The sequence below is a fragment of the Glycine max genome, chromosome 14, assembly GCF_000004515.6.
Source record: "Glycine max cultivar Williams 82 chromosome 14, Glycine_max_v4.0, whole genome shotgun sequence".
In the NCBI taxonomy this organism is placed as follows: domain Eukaryota; kingdom Viridiplantae; phylum Streptophyta; class Magnoliopsida; order Fabales; family Fabaceae; genus Glycine; species Glycine max.
This window is the reverse complement of record NC_038250.2, coordinates 2,386,308-2,410,238: the sequence shown is the minus strand read 5'-3', so window position 1 is coordinate 2,410,238 and position 23,931 is coordinate 2,386,308. Positions and strand designations below refer to the sequence as shown.

General features: G+C 31.6%; 4 protein-coding genes, 1 long non-coding RNA gene and 1 pseudogene across 5 annotated transcripts; 2 read left to right on the top strand and 4 right to left on the bottom strand.

Annotated features, from left to right (window-relative positions):
• Positions 1-1,457: 1,457 nt before the first annotated feature.
• Positions 1,458-8,659, bottom strand: LOC100815623 (uncharacterized protein At3g49140). The gene is given in 14 exon segments (XM_014767140.3): positions 1,458-2,014; positions 2,835-2,930; positions 3,304-3,444; positions 3,926-4,029; positions 4,772-4,928; positions 5,088-5,186; positions 5,301-5,420; positions 5,791-5,880; positions 6,115-6,179; positions 6,317-6,419; positions 6,577-6,675; positions 6,678-6,801; positions 7,450-7,540; positions 8,203-8,659. Coding segments are annotated over 14 exon segments (1,437 nt in total). The 5' UTR covers positions 8,246-8,659; the 3' UTR covers positions 1,458-1,909.
• A 1,803-nt stretch (positions 8,660-10,462) lies between these two features.
• Positions 10,463-11,179, bottom strand: LOC100815090 (non-specific lipid-transfer protein A-like; annotated as a pseudogene).
• An 843-nt stretch (positions 11,180-12,022) lies between these two features.
• On the top strand, positions 12,023-12,850 carry LOC121173474 (proline-rich receptor-like protein kinase PERK8). The gene has a single exon (XM_041009207.1). The coding sequence runs from the start codon at positions 12,090-12,092 to the stop codon at positions 12,675-12,677; it is 588 nt and encodes a 195-aa protein (XP_040865141.1). The 5' UTR covers positions 12,023-12,089; the 3' UTR covers positions 12,678-12,850.
• Positions 12,851-15,127: 2,277 nt separating this feature from the next.
• Positions 15,128-20,283, bottom strand: LOC100818820 (probable polygalacturonase). The gene is made up of 5 exons (XM_003545319.5): positions 19,948-20,283; positions 17,496-17,616; positions 16,928-17,102; positions 16,633-16,703; positions 15,128-16,050 (listed from the first exon to the last, which is right to left on the bottom strand). The coding sequence occupies exons 1-5, from the start codon at positions 20,281-20,283 to the stop codon at positions 15,413-15,415; spliced, it is 1,341 nt and encodes a 446-aa protein (XP_003545367.1). The 3' UTR covers positions 15,128-15,412.
• On the top strand, positions 20,224-20,574 carry LOC112999303 (uncharacterized). Its single transcript, XR_003264432.2, has 2 exons — positions 20,224-20,366; positions 20,486-20,574. It is a non-coding gene; the product is annotated as an uncharacterized lncRNA (long non-coding RNA).
• Positions 20,575-22,256: 1,682 nt separating this feature from the next.
• On the bottom strand, positions 22,257-22,879 carry LOC100816159 (uncharacterized). The gene has a single exon (NM_001252864.2). It carries the CDS (start codon positions 22,815-22,817, stop codon positions 22,425-22,427), a length of 393 nt encoding a protein of 130 aa, NP_001239793.1. The 5' UTR covers positions 22,818-22,879; the 3' UTR covers positions 22,257-22,424.
• Positions 22,880-23,931: the final 1,052 nt, after the last annotated feature.

Sequence of the window (23,931 nt, the reverse complement as noted above, 5' to 3'; positions counted from 1 at the left end):
CACAAGGAACTCAACAATACATGAAAAATTAATGGAACCAAGGATCAGAAAATGATATAAACACATAACAGGTTTCAGCCGTTTCTGGGAAATAAAGAAGTGTTAAACTAAGAATGAAAGTTATTGTTAATTGATCACAGGGAGAAGCTGGTCAACAAGAAATAGCCATAAATGAATAGGCGTAACAGCATAGGACTAAAAAGAGTGTAATTAAGGCAGCCAAAATACGTATAAAAAAGTAAGAGCGAAAAAAGGACTACAAAATAAGGTAGCTTGAACATAGAGTGGTAATTAGAGGTAATACTTTATCTCAAAGAGAATTCCATAAAAAAAATTAGTTCGATGTCAAATAATAAATGTCATGCATATCTCTTGATTAAAAAGATAAAATAAAAAAGACTACCTCCCATGATAATGTTAAAATAAGAGTTGCAATTTTTGTTTTTTGGCAGTGTAAGATTACTAAGAGTTGCCATTTGGCAATAGTGAAAAACGAATGGCTCCAGCTCACGTAATAGATGATATCCTTGGCAAGCGAAGGAATTTTTAAAAACAGCATAAGTGCAATATTGCACATTGAAAATGTCACGTATAATAACTTGTCATATCTGTTGATATTAGAAGATGAGCATACATAATTCCAGTGGCAGTCATAGAGTGGAAGATGAATATGTTCAGTAGTTTAGAGCTAAAATAATCAATGAACGTCTTTTTTCAATGGTTTGTAATATATTACGATGCATCAAAGATGTTCAAAACCGGATCTTCTTCTTTAGGCACTCAATTCAACGTCTTTTCATTGAAATAGCATATTTTTAAAGTATGCTTCTAATATACGAATTATGTGTTGGTTTTGTTAAAATGTTGCCTACTTATTACTAGCTATGAGCATTTATTATGAAATTCTAACATTATTACAGCATTGTTTCGATATAAGTTTGCAGTTACGTATTCTTGACCATAAATTTAGAAAAGTAAGGGCTTTTCTGAAAGTATTATACTAACCAAGCAACTTAGAGACCAATTTTTTTTATTTTAAGATTCGCCAAAAAAAGCTTTAAGAAAAAAAAAAGTGAAGAAAAAAACCAAAAAGCTTTGGCTTAACTTTTAAAGTTAACGTCAAAGAAAAAAACTTTTAAAGTTATTTTTCAACTTAAAAATACCTTGAGCCAAAAAAAAAAACTAGACGAAACACACACAAATATATAGTTAATAGTAATTCTTAAGGATACTACTATACTGGTGATGCGGTCACCAAAATAATCTGCTCTAGCTCTGGAATCTGTCTCGTACTAAAAGGTTGGAAGATAAACAATGTACTGAATACAAAAACTAATTTGTGGCAACATCTTTTATATTTTGTATAAACCATTGTAAAACTCAAAACTATATAAAAAAAACAATGTGCTAATCATATAGAATAATTGCATATTAAAAAAATCATGTTGAGAAATATCTTGAGGAAACAGTTTTATCCATAAATGCCATCACTCAGCATCACTTGTTATTCAGCAAAGACAAAGCTAACATTTTAATACTTCTGATCTATAAGAAAGTCAGAGGAGGAAAAAGAAGATAACCGCCATTGACCCCTTTCAAATTTAAGTAAAATTATAGGGCCAACAGGGGAATGATTTAGCTGGTAAGGATCAACCAAGTAAACCTGGTGAAGGGTTAGGCTTAATTTTTGCAGCCAGCAATACTCCTTTCTGGAGTGACAACACCCCTACCTCCTCTTTTCCTTAACTCTGATGATTTACCAAAAAAATGCTGTGTAGGATTTGCCCGGAAAAAATGTACAGATTATAGAACTATTTATACAAGAAGAAATCAATTACTCCAGATCAGACTCTACCAGCAGTTTGAAAAGGACAAAGTCAAAAAAGAAGGACCAATCACCAAGGGATACTCAAATCATGCTGGCACTCCACCACTTCTTCATATTCTTCTTTCGCCGAGAGCGAGGAAACAAGAGTTGCCAAATCTGTTTTTCAGCTGCATTTGCATTGGCGGCCTGCAGATGGGAAGAAAAAAATTAATTTGAAAATATGCCATACTGGACATTTCTTCTTTAAGCAAATTTATACCTATCGCCCCATAGAAATGCTTATGTGGCCAAGCCTATGGAGTGAAATAGCCTACGTGATTGGCTCTTGCTAACCATTAGATAAAAATGCCTTAAATGAACAGTTGTGGGCTGTAAAGGCTTCTTTCAAGTGTGGTCAATTACACAAACACAACAGTGTGTTCCCTCTTCTGATCACATGTTCATCACCTTACCCCAGCCCACAACCAACCAATGACAATACAAAACCTTTGTTGCATTTTATGCAGCGGTGGCCCTGGAGACTTGTACTTGTCCCTTCTCTTTTTCATCTTCATCCTAACTAAACCGTTAATTGAGAAGCCCGCTTCCTAAATATTACAAAAAATACATTTCTGGAGAATCCAGTTCAAATTCTCTTCCTGTGTGCTAGATAAGCATGTGATATGTGTGTGACAAATTAGTTGACTTAGAACCTTGGACATTAAAATAAATTCATCAAATAATACTGCTCTAGTTACAAAATAATGCCAATAAAATATTTTTTGGGCTATTATATAACATTGGATTTATTTTAACATTATCATTAAGATGCCACATCAAACACTGGATAGCATAAAAATCATAAGCTTCTTACACAATCAAGCCTCAAATTATCCCATAAGAGATTTATAGGAACTAGATTATTTTAATAACTACTAGACATGTTCTCACCAGGATGTTCAGGTGAGGGTCCATGACAGAATCAATCTGAAATAATGTACATTCAATTGAAACCCACAACGCTTACCTGGACTTTGAATGGAAACCGATGAGTTTTTACTTCTGCACCTGAAAGAACTCTAACATCCACACCAAGGCTGTCAACCCCAACCAGGTAAGCTCCCTGGAAACCATGTAACAACATTGAAATAAACAATTTGGCTATTAACAGTAGACATACAAAATCAAAGTATAAAAATATAACGTACCAAATAATTGTCATTTCCTATGTGTGAGTGTGTTGTTTGGTGTCATGAAGGGAAATGAATAAGATAGAAAAGAAAAGGAGAGAAGTAAAGGAATCATCACTTTCCTTGTCTGATATCATCCAATGGAAAATAAGGGAGGCTTTCCTTCAGTTATTTGGTTTCATAAAGGAAAAGAATGAAGATGTATGTAAATAAATGTCAAATTATTTTATTACCCTTTATATGATAAAATTGATTTACTTGACAGATTTTTGCATGGCGGTTAGAGTGGGGAAAAAATTGGATTACCTCGCCATAAAGACCTTTCTTCTTGCAAAGTGCTTTAATTTCATCATCGCAGAATTGATTGAAGCGTTCCAGAATTTCCGAAGAAGAATGTGCAAGAATATCAGGTTCAGCATCTTGAAAGTCTAGCACACTAATTTCAGACTGCAATTTTTGTGGATAGGTAGAACATGCATAATTTGTAATTTAGAATAAATCTCAACAAACTTAATAATGCTTCAAATTACAGAAAAAATATTGGGGGTTTGGTAACTTGCTTTCTAGGAGTATTTTAGTAAGCTACACCTTTTGGTGTATTTTTAAAAAATAAAATTATAACATGTTTACACATTCTTTTTAAAAACAAGTAGGTGTCTTAACCACATGGGTGCTAACATACACCCACTTGTAAGCTAGCAAGTTGTGTGTGTATAAATAATTCTCATTTTAAGAATGTCAGAGCTATAAGTCTAGGTCATATAACCATACATGCACGGTCAAGATTAAAGGTAATTTAGTGGTCACATGACTACTTAAAATAGTCATTTTCATTTTTATTTTATTTTTTATTTTTAAATCTTGACTATTCAGATATAATTTAACAATAGATAGATGTAGGGAGAGGAATCGGTTTTGTGATACATGCCTGATATCCATACATGGAGTGGAGCTCGATTGACAGGATCTCCAATCGATATAGTGTCAAATTAGTGTCTCTTTCATCATCATCATCACTATTTGAGTAAAAATCTTCACCATCCAAAGATTGAAAAGGAAAAAAAAGTTAAAAGGCAATTTACCAATGAATCTACATTTTTTTTGTCAAAACTAAGATTTCATGTTACTGAGGAAGAAGAGGTTCTACCTCTTCAAGTTACATAAATGCATTATGCTCAGAGAACTACAATGACAAGCTTCAAGCTTTGTTGTTATATTGATATTGCAATATTAGATTGGCTTTCCTAGACAAGAACCAATGAGTAAAAGTAGCAGAACCCAAACAACTAGCACCAAAGTTTGAGTGTTCAATAAAGTAGCACAACTTTAGTCAACTAAACAAGATCCTTCTGCAATACGAAACTGTGAGGAAGTTCAGAGCACTCTGTCCTCTTTAACATGCTTCTTCTTCTTCAGAAATGCAACATGGCAAGAAAGTATGATATAGAATGCATATAAAAGGTAGCCTACAAATTAAAAAATTACTTTATAGATAAATAAAAACATTAAAGTAACATATAAAAGTTAAAACTGGATCGGTGTAAATGTGTAATTATATCCTTTACTCTAACTTCCAACACAAGAAACTTAACATTCCCCTTCAATAAAAATCTATGCTCTACAAAATTTAATTTTAGGAATTTATACAGTTATCCATAGGGTTGCTCTGATAGGTAACCTATCATGCTCTTAAAAAACTCACCATGATTTTATATTAAACGTATAAAAAGGAAATTCATAGATCAGAAATATTAAATTTGAAGAAAACAGATACCTCTCCAGTCTGAGATGTATACATCGCCATCTTCAGTGTGATACATCCATCTTAGATATGACTTTTCTTCACCATAAACGGGTCTAAGGAACCCTATTATAGAAACACCATTTGAAGGATGGTTCATTCTTTTAACATATTCCATGTTGTTGATGGCCTAGAAGAAAATTCACAAAAGGATCAATGTTATTTCTTCCAGAGCCTATGAATCTGTTAAATCATTCTCATGTTGAAACTTGAAAATTAGTTATAAGTTTTCTTCTTCTTTTTTTTCTTTTGTGTGTGGGTGGGTGGGTGGGGTGGGGGGGGGGAGAACCTTTGCTAAGCACTTCGAGAAATAAATTGGATGAACAGACTTTGTAGTATCAGACTGTCCCCAATTCACTGGAATATTAAACTCCTCCATTTCTGAAACCTGTTTGCAGAAGAATATACTTGTGATTTGAATTTCTCAGATGCATAAAAAGAAACCATTAGTAACTAAAACAACCGACTAAATTTCATAATTTAAGCATTTGAAAATGCAAACCTCAATATCATCATCATCAAATTTGAATTCATCATCGCTGCCATTATTGAAAATGTCATATTCACTAGCAGTCCTTCTATTATTATCATATATTGGGATGTCCATTCCAATCAAAGCATTCTGAAGCAACACGGACTTAGAATATCAATTTCACAACTTCTATGTCAAAGATAGGGATGGAACACAAAAATACCATGACAAAACTACTTCAGTTTATCATCCAAACTACAAATTTAGCTCTTTAATAGTTGTTGCACAAAGACAGTTGAATCACTTAAAAGAAACAATACTTTAAAATGACTACATAATCTCTGGATCTGTATTAATAATTTCATATAATTTGAAATAAAGTATTTCATCTATGACTGGCTTTTTATTTTGAGAGAAGACATGAAATCTAACTGGGAGTCCCAATTACATCAAAAATAAAGAAAAGAAGAGCATCAAGGGAAAAGTAGGTGCAAGAGATTAGAAGTCTAAGACTTATAACCAGAAATATTGTGCACAGAGGTTTGACAGAAAGACCCATCACATGATTCCCAGAAGCAAAGCATTTGGGGGTTCTTAAAATTTTTACTACCTGCAAATTCCATCAATTTTTTTAAAAAGAGATTAAATATATTTTTATAAAAATAATTATTATCAGATGGGAAGACAAAGAAGTAAAAGAACAAAGGATATAGAATATTCATTAGACAGAAAAAAAAAAAAAGAAAGAAAGAAAGCTCAACAGCGGAACAGCTAAGTATAGTTGGCCAATCTCTTAGCATGTATAACAAAGAAATCCCTTTGAAAACGGATACAAAATTCCTACCACAGGATTGTTAGCTCCACAATCCGCCAAAAGGTTTGCATCATCAGAGATTTCAAAATATATATCTACAGGGAAAAAAAAAGGAAACAAAAGCAATAGGTTATAATTCTAAATGTTTAATACTGAATAAGGAATTCATTAACGTAACTGATAATTCTCATTTCGTAAACAAAAATATATGCATAACAAAAAGAAAACAAACCTCCAACATCATCAATATGATATTGAAACTCAGCCCATGAAATCTGGTCATGTGGTTCACAGTGTACCATTCCAGGAAATACTAGCAAAGCGCTTTTATTAGCCTAATGCCAACAAACAGGGCATGATGATAAAAAGTATACAGATACTGCCAAAATGCATCCAGCAAAATGGAAACATCATATTATGTGTACTAGGTCTGTAGCCCTAGATGTCACAAATTAACTTGTTTCATGTGCACAAAAGCATATAGGCACAAACCTCTACAGTTGTTTTTGCTATTTCGGCAGGAGAGAGTCTAGCTGGCTGAATATCGTTGGAACCTTTCAGTTCTTCAAGAGGATGAAACCTTGTTCATCCATTTGATCAGAAGAATCGGGTATAGAATCTGAATAGTCTGCAGCAACATTAACCTTTGAAAGGCACAGATCATGCCCTGTGGATAGCCAAAGGAGGTGTGGTGATCCAAAAAATGGACTTTTGCACCTAAAGATAACCAAAACTATTTTCAGTAAACAAAGCATTTTAGAAATCTTTCACGAAGAACAATTACCTGGACAAGAATTGAGAAGTGACAAGAAAAAACCGATATAAATAATTGCATTGATCACAGTTTTTTGAATTTTCAACCAACACAGTAAATGGAACAAAACTAAAATCATGCAACAAAACTAAAATAGTGTTGTGATTAAAAATAATAGCATTCTTGTTTTGAGGGTTCTAGGTACTTCATCTGAAATAAATATTTGGTTACCGGTGGTAAAATCATGCAACAAAACTAAAATCCTAGCATCCATCCAGGATTCATGTGTTAGGGTTATATAAATAATTCTTGGACTCCGCTTAACAGTTTGAGTTCTAGTTCAAGTGGATTGACATTGTGTGTATAACGAAATGATGGATTAAACCTGCCAAGCTATATAGATAATATGGGGGGGAGTCACTCACAATAGATGATTGTCGTACTGATATGGATCATGGATGCAAATATGTCTAAAACATCTTCCCATATTTTCCTTGTCTCTAATTAAAAAACAAACTGAATGATCCCACATGTACTATAACTAATACAGGTCTATAAGCAAGAGAAAGCTGAATAAGGATAAATAATCATCCTTCATGTAATGTAAGCACCTTGTGCTGGCAAGATCATGCCACCTTCGGCCATCAATAGGAAGTTTGATTGAATTGCTTGTTATTCCATAAGTAGAGCAACATATCCCCTCTACAAGACACACAGTGTTGAACAAAGATGAAAACACCATCCAACAGAAAGAGCACACGAACACAATTTAAAATCTCAAGTCAAAGACGTTAACACGTGTAGTGTAGGTAGGTAAGTATCTCAAAACACATAAAACAAACGATAATCTCAAAATGTATAAAATAATTAACAATCACCCAAGTTTAATCAGTTTAGAACAAAAATCTAGTCTCCAACAGAATTTTGCACTCGTTCTCATGATTGAATTCTTAACACGTGTACTGTAGGTAAGTATCTCAAATCGCATAAAACAAAAGAAAATCTCAAAATGTATAAAATAATTAACAATCATCTAAGCTATATCAATCGAAAACAAAAATCTACTCTCGATCAGAATTTTGCACTCATTCTCATGATCAAATTCCTAAAATCTGCATTTAGCCCTAAAACTTTTGGACTTGTTCACAATCTGAAGACCGAATACATTACAAAAAACACTTTTAATTTATTTATTTCGCTCCACCGAACTCGACAGTTCTATTATTGTAAGAGCAAATGAATAAATAATATAAGTCAGCACTCTCCTTTAAAACTCATTCGTTTTATTGAGAAATGAAATAACGAATTAGTTGAAAGAGTAACAGTAATTCGGAAATTGAATAGCAGAGAAAGAAGATACTTACCAGAAGACGAGGGAAGTGAAGAAGCAGGAGGTAGAATAGCCATGAAATGGAAGATTTGAGAAGAGAGGAAAAGTGCTTTTTATATGTCAGTTACAGTGATAGTGACAGTGACGGAGCGCTAAAGAACAGCGACTCTGGCAGAACCATGACGATGGCGCGTGTGTGCGTTGTGCGTTGTGCGTTGTTTGTGCAGTGGAAAATGGAACTCAACACGGGCTTCTACTTCTGCTTCTGCTTCTGCTTCTCGGGTGAACACAAAAATGAAAAACCTCACTCCAACTTTTTCGATCCTCTCTTGCCGCTGCAGCACGATCTTCCTTGCATCCCAAATCTGAACCGTTGATTATTTTCTATTTCTTGTTTAATTATGTGCAATAATTAATCAATGGTTGTGATTTAACAAAATTTTGGCTCCGTATAAAATATGCTAGAGAAGATCTCTTTTGCCTGTTTCTTACCTCACTCATCACTCCCAAAACTTGTAAGGTGAGCCACATGTGCTTCATGGGCTTGCTATTGGTTGTTATTGCTTCCAATACTTTTGCTATTGGCCCTTACAATATGGACAGGATTTTCTTTTTTCTTCCAAAAATCTCATTTTCATGGAATCATGATCTTGTTATTTGACATAATGATTTTTGGGTGTTTATATTTTTTTTTACCCCAAATAAACAAATAAATAAAAACATGTTTACATTGTGTTATAAAAAAGGAAACATGTTTATGTTTTTATTGTATTATGTAAGGAAAACATGATTATGTTGTATATAACACAACAAAAATAAGTTTTTTATTTTAAGTGTTTTAATGAAATAGTGTTTGTGGTATCTCTGCATCACGGCGTACTGAATCACACATTGATGCCTGTTTGTCTCAGCGGGCTCACCAACATCACCCCTTCCAATGGGGTTCGCGTGCAATAACATATGATACTCCTCTTCCTGCAAGCCGTCAAAAATCTGGAAAAAAAATATAATAATATCATAGAATTCTAATTGAGAGCAACAAATATAAAATACAAATTTGAAAAATCTTTAGAATAAAAATAAAGTATTTAACTGTTGGCTAAAAAAATATTAATCAATCATTTTAATAATAATTTTTTAAAAAAATACATAACATAATTGTGTTTATGTTTTTGTGATTTTCTGGGGGTGAGAAGAGAGCAGGGGCGCAGGAAGAGTGGGGAAGGTATGAGGGATAGGAAGGCCTTGTCCAAGGGTTGCAGGGACCAATAGCAAACCCTAGTGCTTCATTTTCTACCTTTCATTCATTAATCAATGATGTTAGGAGTAAATTAAATTGTGTTCTTGATAAAGGTGATTAATTTTATTTTCAGTTTTATTAACGTAGATTTTAAGAATTAAAATAAAAAATAATAATCTATTTTAATACTTATGATATCATAACTATTTCTTGATAATTTTTATTTTATCAATGAATTTTAATTATTAAGATTGGTATTTTTTTATCCATAAGGATTAAAAATAGATATCAAAAAGTATACAATAACACACATACTATGGTTAACCAATTAACTAAGTTAAACTTCTTTCATTATTAAAACTAATGTTAACACAATCACTTATCTACTAGTATTTTATTTGCATTTTAAAAATATTTTAAAATAGTACTTTGAAGAAAACCGACTCTACAATTTTTTTTTCAAAAAAAAAAATCTTAAAAGAATACAATACCATTTATCCGTGAAAAGCATTAGGTAATTTAATTATCAATTTTAGTATATATGATTTTGGGATTAACATCTTCTGCCTATATACACCAGTAAATTACTGATGCCAATGTGTAAGATATTCTTTTGAAAGCAATGTGAAAGATTTTAGACATTAAAATTATTTAATTTTTTGTCAGTTATGTCTAAAAATTATAAATGGATGGAAAGAATTTAACTTACACTCTCGTCTTAAATTTTAATGGAGAAAACTTGTTTCCGTGGTTTTGGATCGAGTTAACTCACATTGAGAGAAGTTTTCCATGTTATATTTTGATGGTTTTTTTTTTGTTTTTATTTTTTTTATTACTATTGCAGTATTACTGCTAAAATTGGCTTTGCTTAGATACTTTTCTAGTTAGTTTGCAACAAAAAGGAGAAATTTCGTTTAGCTCTTAATATTTCGTTGTGTGCTTTGAACCCAACATGCGTATCATGCCATGACTCATGAGATGATAACCTGTTTGCATAGTTTTATTTTGATACAATTTGTTTAGGCTGGCGAATCCTTATCCTTAATCTCAAGCATTAAACACAACTTAATTAAACATAATTAATCTATGTGATGAAGATGCATGGATAAGAACACACAGAAAATATTCATTCATCATTATTTGCAACATGAAACGGTTGTTCCACCACATAAATTCAACAAGCCGTTTTATTTCCTTATTTCAAGAAGAAACTTCCAAGCATCCATCCTTTTAATTGTACAATTCTCCCCTTTGCCCTGAGCTTACATGAACACTGTAAAAAGAAAGGAAAAAAAAACAATGTCAATGAAAACAAAATAATTAATGATGGCTAATTAGTGTGATGGATTAATTTTTACTAAGATAAAAATAAATTAAGAAGATAAAAAAGAAAGCTTACTTGTTACAATTGGTGTTCTGCTTGCTCATGATAAAACCCAAATTAACACCACATAATTTAGGAAGTGAACCTGCCTTGTTTTCTAGCAAGGAAGGAAGGCGAATTGCTACGTCGAAAAAGCACTTACATGCAGCCATTTGTTGAATTTGTGTTGGTGCTGATGCTTTCACTGCATTAACACTTTGGCAACAAACACCTGAAGGGATACCATCTCCACCAATGAGGTAATCCACGCACGAAATTAACAAGTTATTCACTTGTGAACAATTGTAGTCATTTGGTGTATAACACTGGTGACTCTGGTTCTGAAGTTGTAGCTGTGAGAATAAATACAACTACAAGAGTTAAAAATGTGACAAGCAATTTCTTCATTTTGTGAAGCTAGTAGTTTCTATATCAATGAACTTTATGGGATTAATTTGCTTGTGTTTTTTATGGGGATGAATTGAAGGTTGAGAAATGTACGTGTTAGCTATTTACAGCTACAAAAGTTGACGCAAGCATGTTCAAGTGGAATCCATGTGTTGTGCTCTAATTGCAACAATTTATTAAAGCATATTAATGCATGAGCTAGCAAACAAAAGGCACCGCTTGATCAAATTTGCATTTAATGTGCTGATAAAAAAAATGCAATTAATGTGAATTCAAGTTCTAAGAGAAATGACGCACTGATCATTTTTTTTCAACATTGACTAAAAATATTAAAAGCAATGTGCTCTTTTATTTTATTAATCATCATGATCTAAAAATAAATTAAAAAACTCATGTGAATAGAACTATATAAAAATAATTTAAATTTTTTTGTAGTATTAAGAAACTTTTCCCCCGATATTTTTAGTATAGTTTGATGAAATAAAAAATCATGGATAACATTACATAAAGATAAATTTAAATTTTATATTGGTAATAAATTTTATAATTTATTATATTTTTTGCATTTTATATTTTAGTATATATTTTGTACAAACAAATATAATAGATTAAATGCATGAAAGAAACACAAATTGTGACGCCATCATAATTTAAAGTTATTAAAGGAATACAAGAAAATGAACAAAATACAATTAATATTTTACCATTTTTTGTGGCTCTAAGGAACACACTCCAAGTAAAATTAATAATATAAAGACAATCTTTCATAATCACACCTTACGTCATTAAGGTGGTCAATGTTTCACATTTGTAATTATATAAATGATACATCTTTCAACCATTTATTCATTCCCATCAAAATACAAGTGTATCCTAAAAAGTTTATTGAGATAGAAATTCGTTTTACAAAATGAAGAAAGTGTTTGTTGCAATTTTTCATCTACTAGTTGTATTTGTTCTCACAGCCACAGCTTCAGAACCAGAGCCACCAGTTACACCTTCAGGACCACCAAAGGCAGGGCCACCAAGAGCACCAATTTCAACTTCGGGGCCACCAAAGGAAGGGCCCCCAAGGGTACTGATTACAACTTCGAGGTCACCAAAGGCAGGGCCACCAAGGACACTAGTTACAGCTTCAGAACCAGAGCCACCAGTTACAACTTCAGGACCACCAAAGGCAGGGCCACCAAGAGCACCAATTTCAACTTCGAGACCACCAAAGGAAGGGCCCCCAAGGGTACCGATTACAACTTCAGGGCCACCAAAGGCAGGGCCACCAAGGGCACCAGTTACAGCTTCAGAACCAGAGCCACCAATTACACCTTCAGGACCACCAAAGGCAGGGCAACCAAGAGCACCAATTACAACTTCGGGACCACCAAAGGCAGGGCCACCAAGGGCACCGATTACAACTTCAGGGCCACCAAAGGCAGGGCCGCCAAGGGCACCGATTACAACTTCAGGGCCACCAAGAACACCAATTACAACTTCAGGATGAAAACTTTATTAAGCTCATGATTAAGGCAAAGGAGGAAATAGTATAATAAAAATGATGGGTGCTTTGAAGTTGCTTTATTCCAAAAAAAAAAAAAACTTGTCTAATATATGTGAAACAAACATTTGATGTTGCAAATAATAATTAATGAAACAAATTTAGGTGTTCTTGTCCAATCATTTTCATCACATAGATTAATCATGTTCAATTAGGTTAGATCATTTTTGTTTAATGCTTGAGATTAAGGACAACGATCTAAGAACCTAAACAACTTATATCAAAATAAAACTAAGTGAAATAAGTTATCGTCTCATTAGGGATGATAAAGGGTACCTAGACCTTATATGTATCAACAAAAATATCTACAAATGGGTAAAACAAATCTATGCTTATTAGGGATGGGTACATGGCATATGTTTATCTATAATTTTTTAACAAACAGGATTGTGGATACAAATAGTCTAATACTCCTCCCTTACATATTGTATGTATTAATTTAATTAAAATATATTATATACGTGAATAATCATATATATATATATATATATATATGTTATTAAAAAAAAAATATCTCAATTCACACTTTATTTCTTTTTTATTTTTCTGCTTTTCTTTTCTACCTATTCACTTCCATTCTTTCCATTTTCTTCCTCACCACAAACTCAATGATAAGGAGTCACTCTCATTAAAAGTCATTAAATATCTAAATTAAATGAATTTAACTTTGGAGTAGTGTAGCTTAATAAGCATTAAATTGTTTTATTCTTAAATTAAGAGTAATTAAATGAATATTTTTTTATAGAGATACATTAAATATATTATCTTAATTAAAAGAATAGAAGAATAGGATCAACACAATTTTTTTTATGTCAATAACATATTTTTTAACATATTCTTTATAACTCATTTATTTTATTTAAAATTATATAATTTGAAGAGAGTTTCATTAAATGAGAATTAAGAGCCACAAAAAATTATAATTTTTAATAAATTTTAATCAATAAGAAAGTATATTGCTAACATTTTTCATTAGTTGAAATTATTTTTTGATTTTCAAATAATGCAACTTTATAAATATAAAATCATTTTAATTTTTGTGAAAATATATATTATTCTAAAAAAATTATCCTTACTTCAATTTCGTTGCATCATCCATACTCTTAAATTATGAGTATACATTATTCCATTTCATAGTCTATATTTTTTTGGAAAAAAAAAACTTAATTAATTGGACATCACTAAAGATATATTTTTTTAAATAATTATTATGAAAAATAAAAAATTTATCATGCATGGTAATTTATTACTAGATAGTACTCTGGTCTTAAATATAAAAAAAAATAATTCATATTAACTAAGAAAGTTAATTAATTACCAATCTCGATTAAAAATTTAATTTTTCTCAACTTCCTATTCATTGAAAGTTGGTATTAGAAATTAAAAAATAATAATTAAAGTATTTTAGGTTGAAGTATTTTTTTTCTCAATCTTTTGTTAGGACTTATTAGATTGAAATATTTTAGCTTCTAAATTGAAGTATTTTGATTGGGGTATTTATGGATTTTAATCATTTTAAATAAATTATCGATTAGCACATTTGTCAATTTTTTTTTTTTAAAAAGTCTTTGTAAGTATCCATGCACTCCCACAAATATTGATACAAATTTTGGGTATAGAGAGTATGAGATGGATTTTTACTCAATAGAATTGGTGACGAGGACTACTACACGTTTACATGTATCAATCTCTTTCTAATGTCATCCCTAATCCAAACAATTCATTTTTTTTATCCATTTCTTTTTTTGCATCATTCTTATTTTTATCTGTCTTGTTTTTTCTTCCTATTTTATTTTTAATCCAAACTGAGCACTAGTGTTTGGTTTCTTATGCCTTTAATCTCTCACTCCAAGTTCAACTGTTTAGGATTTTCCTTTGTTTTGGTTGTTCTTCCAAGGATTGGGATTCTAAAAGAAGAAAAAGTAAAATCTATGCCCTAAGCTTAAAGATAAATAAACTTTATTAGAGTTGTTTTATAAGAGAAAAGAAAACTTACCCCATTTGAATATTTGATGTTATATTTCCTTAGATTGGTTTTTGGACACGTTGTCTAGTTTAGTCTCGTGTTCTTGTAATGATTTGTCTTAGTCTCTTTCACATCTCTTATATTTCCTCCGCTTTTCTATAGCAGTACTTCTTTGTATATGTTACTCTTGTATCTACATTTATATTGTTTTTGCTAAATGCTAAGCATATCTAAATTAATATTTGAATGACCATAATTGATTAGTATAACCTCCTTAATCATCTGGGTAAACTTTTGGAATTCACGTAATTGATCAGTTGTTTGTCTCTAATCAACTGGATTTAAAAAAAAAATCCACTTATGTTTTTCTAAAGAAAAAAAAAATATACAATAACAGTATAAAAATTACTTAACATAATGCTCAACGAAATGAATAAATTTAGGGCATATTTATTTAAACCCAAAATTCATTATTTTCATTGTGACACGTGTTAATGTAAAATCTATGACTGAAACTAATTTAGACATACATCTCAATTACATTCAGTAATTCAAAATTATTTCTGTCAAAACCAATTCTACTCAGTTTTAAAGCCAACAAGTCTTCATTTTGCATTTCATAGTAATTCATTGCCTTACATTATGATAAATCAACTAAAGAAGCCCTTGGTTGCCCATGTCAATGCTTGAAAAGTGGAAATATATTCCCATAATCTCAGGAGTAATTGGCACATGATCCCTGCTGGTTGCTGCTAAGCTCAGAACATGGCCAAGGGCTAACTTGATGAGCAAATCCAGACACATCAGAACACTTCCAAGGTGGAGTTCTAGGTCCCGTCACTCCATGAAGGTTGATATCATATAGGCAAATATCAGTGAAAGGTGAATTTCTCAACCCTTGTATCAAACCAGCCTGCAAAACCTTCATACCCCAAACATTCTTAATTGTGACACCCTTCACAAGTGGGAGAGCATTGGCATCAAATTTGTCATCAGGGTGGTCCCCAACATCACCTGAGATCCTTATTCCCTTCCTTGCTTCCTCCATATACACATGAGACATGGTTATATTCTTTATAAATCCACCCCTGCCAGTGTTGGTCTTAATGTGGATACCAATTCCCATGTTGTAAAGGTTGATGTGCTCAGCAAGTACATTCTCCACCCCACCAGAGGTTTCACTGCCAATAGCAATCCCAGCAAATGGAGACGATCCAGTTATGCGCCGGATCGTGATGTCAGAGCTAGGACGGCCATAAGCAATCCCATATTCATCCCATCCACTCTTCACAGCCACAAGATCATCTCCAGTAGATATGTATGAATCCTCTATGCACACATTTGAACTTGAATCTGCATAAATGAATTGATATTTGTAGGAATGGATATACTAGGGTTCTTTTACTTGTCATACCAACAAAATGGTGCCATAATATTTCAACCATCAGATGCCTGTGGGTTTTGCCCTTAAACTACAGTATTTAAGTGTTGGTTTATTAACTAGGAAGGAAAGAAACATAAATACAGAACTTGAGAGTACTTATCAAATCTCATGTCAGTGACTATATTTGAGTGCAGTTTGTCTCCGAAATGAAACAAGACACACTGGTCTTAGAAGGGAAGAATTACTATAACCAAAATGCATTGCTTACAACAATAAAATGAGATCAGTTAGAAACTTAGCATAGTGTTTTGACTATTTCAATTGGTTGTATCTATTTCACTATTTGCACAAGATATGTCATATTTAGAAGAGGTGTACTCTCTAACAGTCATTCTTATAAACTCTATTATCAGTTGAAATTTATTGAAATTATAAAATTATAAGTAAAACTTATTAAATAAGAAGTGAGTCTCACAAAATTTTTAATTTTCAATAAATTTAAAAAAATGTGTTGCTAGCATTTCTATATTTTGAAAGCAGTTACTACTTACCCGGATCAATGCCATCAGTATTTGGAGAGTCACGAGGAGCCAAAATCGTGACATATCGAACAACAACGTTGCTGCAAAGAAGTTAAGACAATATGCAATCAGATTTCAGAATGAGATCTAGTTAGTTTCAAGAAACAAAGTAACAAGTTTATAAAGAATTGGTACAAATTTGACTATAAATATTTTCCCACAAACATTATGGTAAAACAATGTTACCAAACAATAAATAAAAAAGGACACAAGGAACGCCATGAATACACTTTATAAACTTCTCATGACCTAAATTGACCTATACCTGCAGTAAACCGGGTGTATGTTCCAAAAGGGAGAATTCTTAAAGATTACATTTGAAATAATAATATCTCTAGAATTCACAAATTCAACTAGGTTTGGTCTGGTAAACTGAAGAGTTCCCTGCCTCCACTTATTCCACCACGCATCTCCTTGCCCATCTATTGTCCCATTTTCACCTATGAAAATATGAATTGTGTGAGAGAGAAAGGGTATAGTTTGGACACAAAATCCTGTAGCCATAATAGAGAAACTCGCAGGACCAAAGATTTCCACTCAATTATGAATATGCACTATGCAGTATAAAGCTTTGAATAAATAAAACATGCACAGATATTGTAAAGTTTTTATCCTTTGTCCATCATCCACCAAACAATATACAGACAAAAAATTGTCTTGTAATTCAAGTATTTGTCATGTGCTGCACCCTTAGGTGCATCAAACGCACCTTTAATTAAATATGTTTATAAACATTATCATAGTATCATCATATTTTAGATACTATGTGGTCTGGTACAAACCACAAAATCAGATTCAGATGTCCTAAAAAATAGGAAACATACGATACCCACCTGTGATTACCACATCCTGAACTCCATCACCATGGATAAAACTCATATACCTTCCTCCAGGCCGTTCCCTTCCTCTTCCATAAGATGGCAAGGGTGCAATCAAAGGCCAATTCAATGAATCCTAATGAATCAATCAATGAAGGGAATTAATTAGAAAGTGGAGTCCTTGTTCATCTGAAACTTATGTTTTGTTTCCTTTTTTCTCTTTAAACAATAAACTGTTTAAGAAGGAAGAAACAAAGGTGTTTAGTTTTAATTGAGCATACCATGAAAATGTTATTCGGATATGAATTTATTGTAATTTTTTATGTAGATAACTACCTGGCGATGAATTCATTGTTTTTGGGAATAACAAGGATAAAGAATGAAGAGTTCTGCATTCATATGGCACCATTTTTCACTATGATATCCAAAATAAATCAATTTAGCATAGATACAATCATCATCATCATCTCAGTTTGTGTTGTTTAACCACACGAACTATAGTAACATGGTTTAATGCCAGAAGAATAAGGGAGTACCCCACTTCCACTTGATTATCAAAGAAAAAGACAGTAATTGTCAGAAATCCAAGCTGCCATATAAATTATTGGCTAAAGCCATAAATGTCATGCACATAGTGCCATGCATTGATGAAGACTAGACCCCCCCACCCCCCACAAAAAACTTTCTATCCTTTCAGCATGGACCCACCATAGATCATGGAGATTATATGTTTCCCACGATCCATTACAATCATCTGTAGTGCATACTCCATACCACCAACCATACGGATAAACACGTACATATATGGACTCAATTCATTAGTATAACCATAAGCTTTTAATTGTAACATCTTCTTTTTTTATGCACGGGAACATCGGATGTACAATTTCACATGTAGTCTTTAATGTTCCTTTCTCTCTTTTTCCTCTATTCTCCTCGTTATATTTGGTAGTCGGTGAAGAGTTTGCGAACATTATTTTGCATAGCAAGGTTTCTATAGGGGGAAAACCTTATGCAAACTTAACTAAGCCAATCAAAACGTTACGTACAACATCAAACTTAATCCATGTCATTAATATAATTTTATAATTAGCAAGCATTCCGTACAAATATATCAGCAAATACAGGATACATATAATTAATTCATAAAAAATCTAAAAAATACTAAAAGAGACAAAAAAAAAATAGAATTGTAAAGAATAGGCTCATAATTAATTCAAAATAATTGGAATTAAAAAAGGTGAAAAGTGACAAGTGTCATGTCATTTTTTTTAAGAGTAGACTAAAAGAGTAAATCACCCGCAATATAGTGTATCTAATTTAATAGTATGAATTTCTGTTTTGGGGAGAAAAATTAGCATAAAAATGAATTTGAAAGTAGCTTTAGGAAAAAATGGTATAGACAAAATTAAGTATTAATAAAATGACAATTTTTAAAGAAAATTTCATTATTTTTTAAACAATTACAAACTCGTTTGTCTTAGAAAAGTACCATAAAAGATTTTATTTCATTTTTAACTCAAGATTGCAAATACTACTTTATTATATACGTATTGATAAAATTCACACACAAAAAAAATACGTATTGATAAAATACGCAGACAAGATAAGATTGGCTTTGTTGCATAATGCTCAAATATGCACACTGTCCACTTACGGGGGAAAGTGCAAACAAAAAATAATTAAGCACGCTAGTAATAACCTTTTCCGACATGACAATCTTTTGCTTGCATTTTGCATAAAATTCCATTGACTTCTCTAATAAATTTATTTTACAGTATAAAGTGAGTAATTTTAACTGTTAACAAGAGAATTAACGATTGATGTGATGTACAATACATAATAAATCATATATTTATATTTATTAAAATATTAACTATTACTTTTCTTAATAACAATTAAAATTACTTACTTTACTTTCACGCACACTAGAAGAGTTTTTTTTTTTTTTTACAAAACACACACTAGAAGAGTTAAATCTCATTAAATTATTTCCTTTTATAATACATAATAAGTTGATTTTAGTTAAGAATTTAATACTAAAATTTAGAGATTGGTAACAAGTTAGAGATAAAAAAAATAGAAAATATTTAATTATATATAGCATAAAAACTAAAAAGTGCTACATTGAATAAAAATAATAATGTTTGTTGTACAAGGAATTAAAAAGTATTCAACAGTTCGTATTTTGAGTAGTGATTTCGCAAACGAGTATTAAAAGACATTGGTAAAAGAATCTTCATTCTAATTACTCAAAAAAAAATATTTAAATAATTTTCATGCTAACAATTTAATAAACATTGTTTTTTTTAATTCAGAAGAATCAGACAAATAACGAAAGATTTACGAGAAACTCTCATACTTTATTAAATCAAACTAAACTATATCTTATTGGTATAATAATTTCTTTTAATTCTTTTCTTTATCCACTAAAGGATAAAAAATGATTTGGGGTGAGATTGTTTACCTGGGTGGCCATGATAACGGCACCGGCAGCGAGATACAGCGTCATGTGGCTGGTGAGGTTAAAGGGCTCCGTTAAGTACACCCCGGGAGGCACATAAAGGAGCGTGCCTCCTTCTCGTGGCAAGTGCTGAACCCTATATATGGCCTCTCTGAAGGCCTTGGTGTTGAGGGTGCGTCCATCACCCACGCCCCCAAACTCCGTTATGGATATGTTGTCGGTGCGGTGCCCCAACGCCACTATGTTCGAACACGACGCCGTTTCACCCTCGCCCAACACTAATAACCAACAACATGAGAAACACACCAACAACGCTAACGTTGAGAATCCCAGGAGCATTTTCCCAAATCAGCAATCAGATTCGGAGAAACCGAAGAATGAACGAACGAACGTGGGGGATATATGACTGGATCAGAACCAAGGTAAAAGGACTCTAAAGTTATAAGAGCACTTGATTTGTTTTGTTTTGTTTCTAGTACTCTGTAGTACTTAGTTGGTGAAAGCATTAAACTGGTAGTAATGGTATGGTTCTGTTGTGCAGTGTCCTCCAACTCAGAAAAAGAATCTGCTGTAAAGTTGTGTATATAATAATAAATGAAATCAGATGGAGGACCACATAAAATTATATAATAGGTATTTGCATATTTCTCTTCCCTTTCTTAATTATTCTTGTTTTGCCTTGCTTAATGTGAAATTGTGGGAAGGTGGAAGATTGAACATGAATGATAATTAGTACTAGTTACCGATGTCTTTCAAAAAAAGTTAATAGAGACAAATTAAAATTGAAAAGTTAATAAAATAGACATGGTCACATGGATATATATTTGTAAAGGTATTTAAGCAATTTCATCTATATAAGCAGTACATGGGTACATTGATATCCATTTCCATCTTGGTAATAAATTTGACTATCCAATTCAATTTGTTATCAAATTTACTCAAACTTGGTTCATCAATCTATTGAGCCTCAAATTTTATGGATAATGGGCTTGTTTTTTTTTAAAGTCTAAATCTTACGAGTTTCTGAATAATCCGGCATATTAATTCATAGATTTGGTGGACTTAATTTATTCACAGATTACTCATTTAACTTGCCTAAATCTAATATATAAGTATTGTTAATTTGTCATGGTAAAATTATGATATTGTGATCTCAATCTAGTTGGTGAAATATCAACATTGGTGGATGCACAAAGAATTCTAATGCTAGAGTCAAAGAGCGTATGGAGATGTGGAAAATAAACTTAGCGTTTTACTTGTAGGCATGAAATGTCTTATGTAGTAGAAGATTAACGGTGAAGTAATTATGTATTGTTAGGGGTCTGGACCATGTAACACACCCGAATGAGATCCATAATAGTTGTCTTTAAGTTAATGTTGTTAACAATAAGTAATGTTGACTTGAGATATAAAGCGATCTTAAATATTACCTTCGTAACAAATATTATATTGTCTGTTTCCATACACATTTTTAAAAAAATACTTACACATGCTCGTATACCCAACTGAATAGCAACTTTTGGCTTCATCCTCATTCATACACGTTGGATATCCATATAATTATATCCACACTTACTACCCGTTCTTTATTTATACTATAAAGTCAACAAATTATTAGAAAAATACTAGTTAAGAAATTACTACAATAAATTTTTATCCTTCCAATGTATTTGTAGTTATTTCAATGTATAAATGGGTATGAAAGTTAAACTAACACTACACAAGGCTATTTGTGTGAAATTTCTATTATTATAAAATATTAACATTATGGATAGTTTTAACTTAACATAGCTTTATATTGACATTACAGATATCTTCACAAAAAGTTTACATGCTTGACGGTAAAAAGGAAAACACGATTTATCTGTAACATTTGTTTAAGCACGTCACGGTAAAATTGTTCGACATTACGGTGGAAGGAAATCATGGTTCCATGCGCTTGTCATTGAATTAGAATCAATAACATATATATATATATATATATATATATATATAATATGCATACAATACTTAAGGAAGAAGTACTAAAGTATTTGTATCCACAATCATGTTTATTAAAAAATTATAGATAAACATATCTCAGGTATCCATCCTCAATAAGCATAGATTTATTCTACTCATTTATAGGTATTTTTGTTGGTAAATATAAGGTCTAGGTACCCTTTATTGTCCCTAATGAGATGATAACTTATTTCACTTAATTTTATTTTGATAATAGTTGTTAGGTTCTTAGATCGTTGTCCTTAATCTCAAGCACTAAACAAAAATGATCTAACCTAATTGAATACAATTAATCTATGTGATGAAAATGATTGCACAAGAACACCTAAATTTGTTTCATTAATTATTATTTGCAACATCAAATGTTTGTTTCACATATATTAGACAAGTTTTTTTTTGGAATAAAGCAACTTCAAAGCACCCATCCTTTTTATTATACTACTTTCTCCTTTGCCTTAATCATGAGCTTAATAAAGTTTTCATCCTGAAGTTGTAATTGGTGCTCTTGGTGGCCCTGAAGTTATAATCGGTGTTCTTGGCGGCCCTGCCTTTGGTGGTCCCGAAGTTGTAATCGGTGCCCTTGGTGGTCCCGAAGCTGTAACTGGTGCCCTTGGTGGCCCTGCCTTTGGTGGTCTTGAAGGTGTAACTGGTGGCTCTGGTTCTGAAGCTGTAACTAGTGCCCTTGGTGGCCCTGCCTTTGGTGGTCCTGAAGGTGTAACTGGTGGCTCTGATTCTGAAGCTGTAACTGGTGCCCTTGGTGGCCCTGCCTTTGGTGGTCCTGAAGGTGTAACTGGTGGCTCTGGTTCTGAAGCTGTAACTGTGAGAACAAATACAACTAGTAGAGGAAAAATTGCTATAAACACTTTCTTCATTTTGTAAAGCGAAATTCTATCTCAAGAAACTTCCTAGGATACACTTGTATTTTGATGGCAATGAATAAATGGTTGAAAGATGTATCATTTATATAGCTACAAATGTGGAACATTGGCCACCTTAATGACGTAAGGTGTGATTATGAAAGATTGTCTTCTTATTATTAATTTTACTTAAAGTGTGTTCCTCAGAGCTACAAAAAAGGGTAAAGTATTAATTGTATTTTGTTCATTTCCTCTTATTCCTTTAATAACTTTAAATTATGATGGCCTCACAATTTGTGTTTGTTTCATGCATTTAATTTATCACATTTGTTTGTACACAATATATACTAAAATATAAAATGTAAAAAAATTATAAAAATTATAAAATTTATTATCAATATAAAATTTAAATTTATCTTTATGTAATGTTATCCATGTTTTTTCCTCAAATTGAAAATATTGGGGAAAAAGTTTCTTAATACTATAAAAAATTTAAATTATTTTTATCTAGTTCCATTCACACGAGTTTTTTATTTTAAATTATAACAATTAAATAATTAATAAATTAAAAGAGCACATTGCTTTTAATATTATATTTTTTTTGTTTTGTTAAAAATATTGATAATATATAAAATATATTCAAACATTATAGGTGCTAAATTGCTAAAATACAAAATTTATTATCATTAAGAATCATTGAGCAATATGCATGAATTGTTGTAATTTTTTGGTATTTGAATTTGATTTAAACGCATAAAAAAGATAAGTGTCATTAGGTATCTTAATTGAACAATAAAAGAAAAGTGATATTTTCTAAGAAATTTTATGATTAATTGACTAACATTTATTAATAATATATGAAATTGAAAGGTACTCTATTATTTTTAAAAAAATTATAGTACATTGTCTAAACGGAAAAATATATAATCTAATGTTCATTTAAATTTTAGAATATATTATCTTTTATACTTGAATTTTAGTTTTTTAAAATATATTGGTAATATATAATGGGTACTCATACATTTTATTGACAATTTAAAAGTCATTAAATATCTCTATTGAATGAATAGAAACTTCCTTTTAACTTTGGAGTATTGCACTTTAATAAGCATTAAATTTTTTCCTCTTA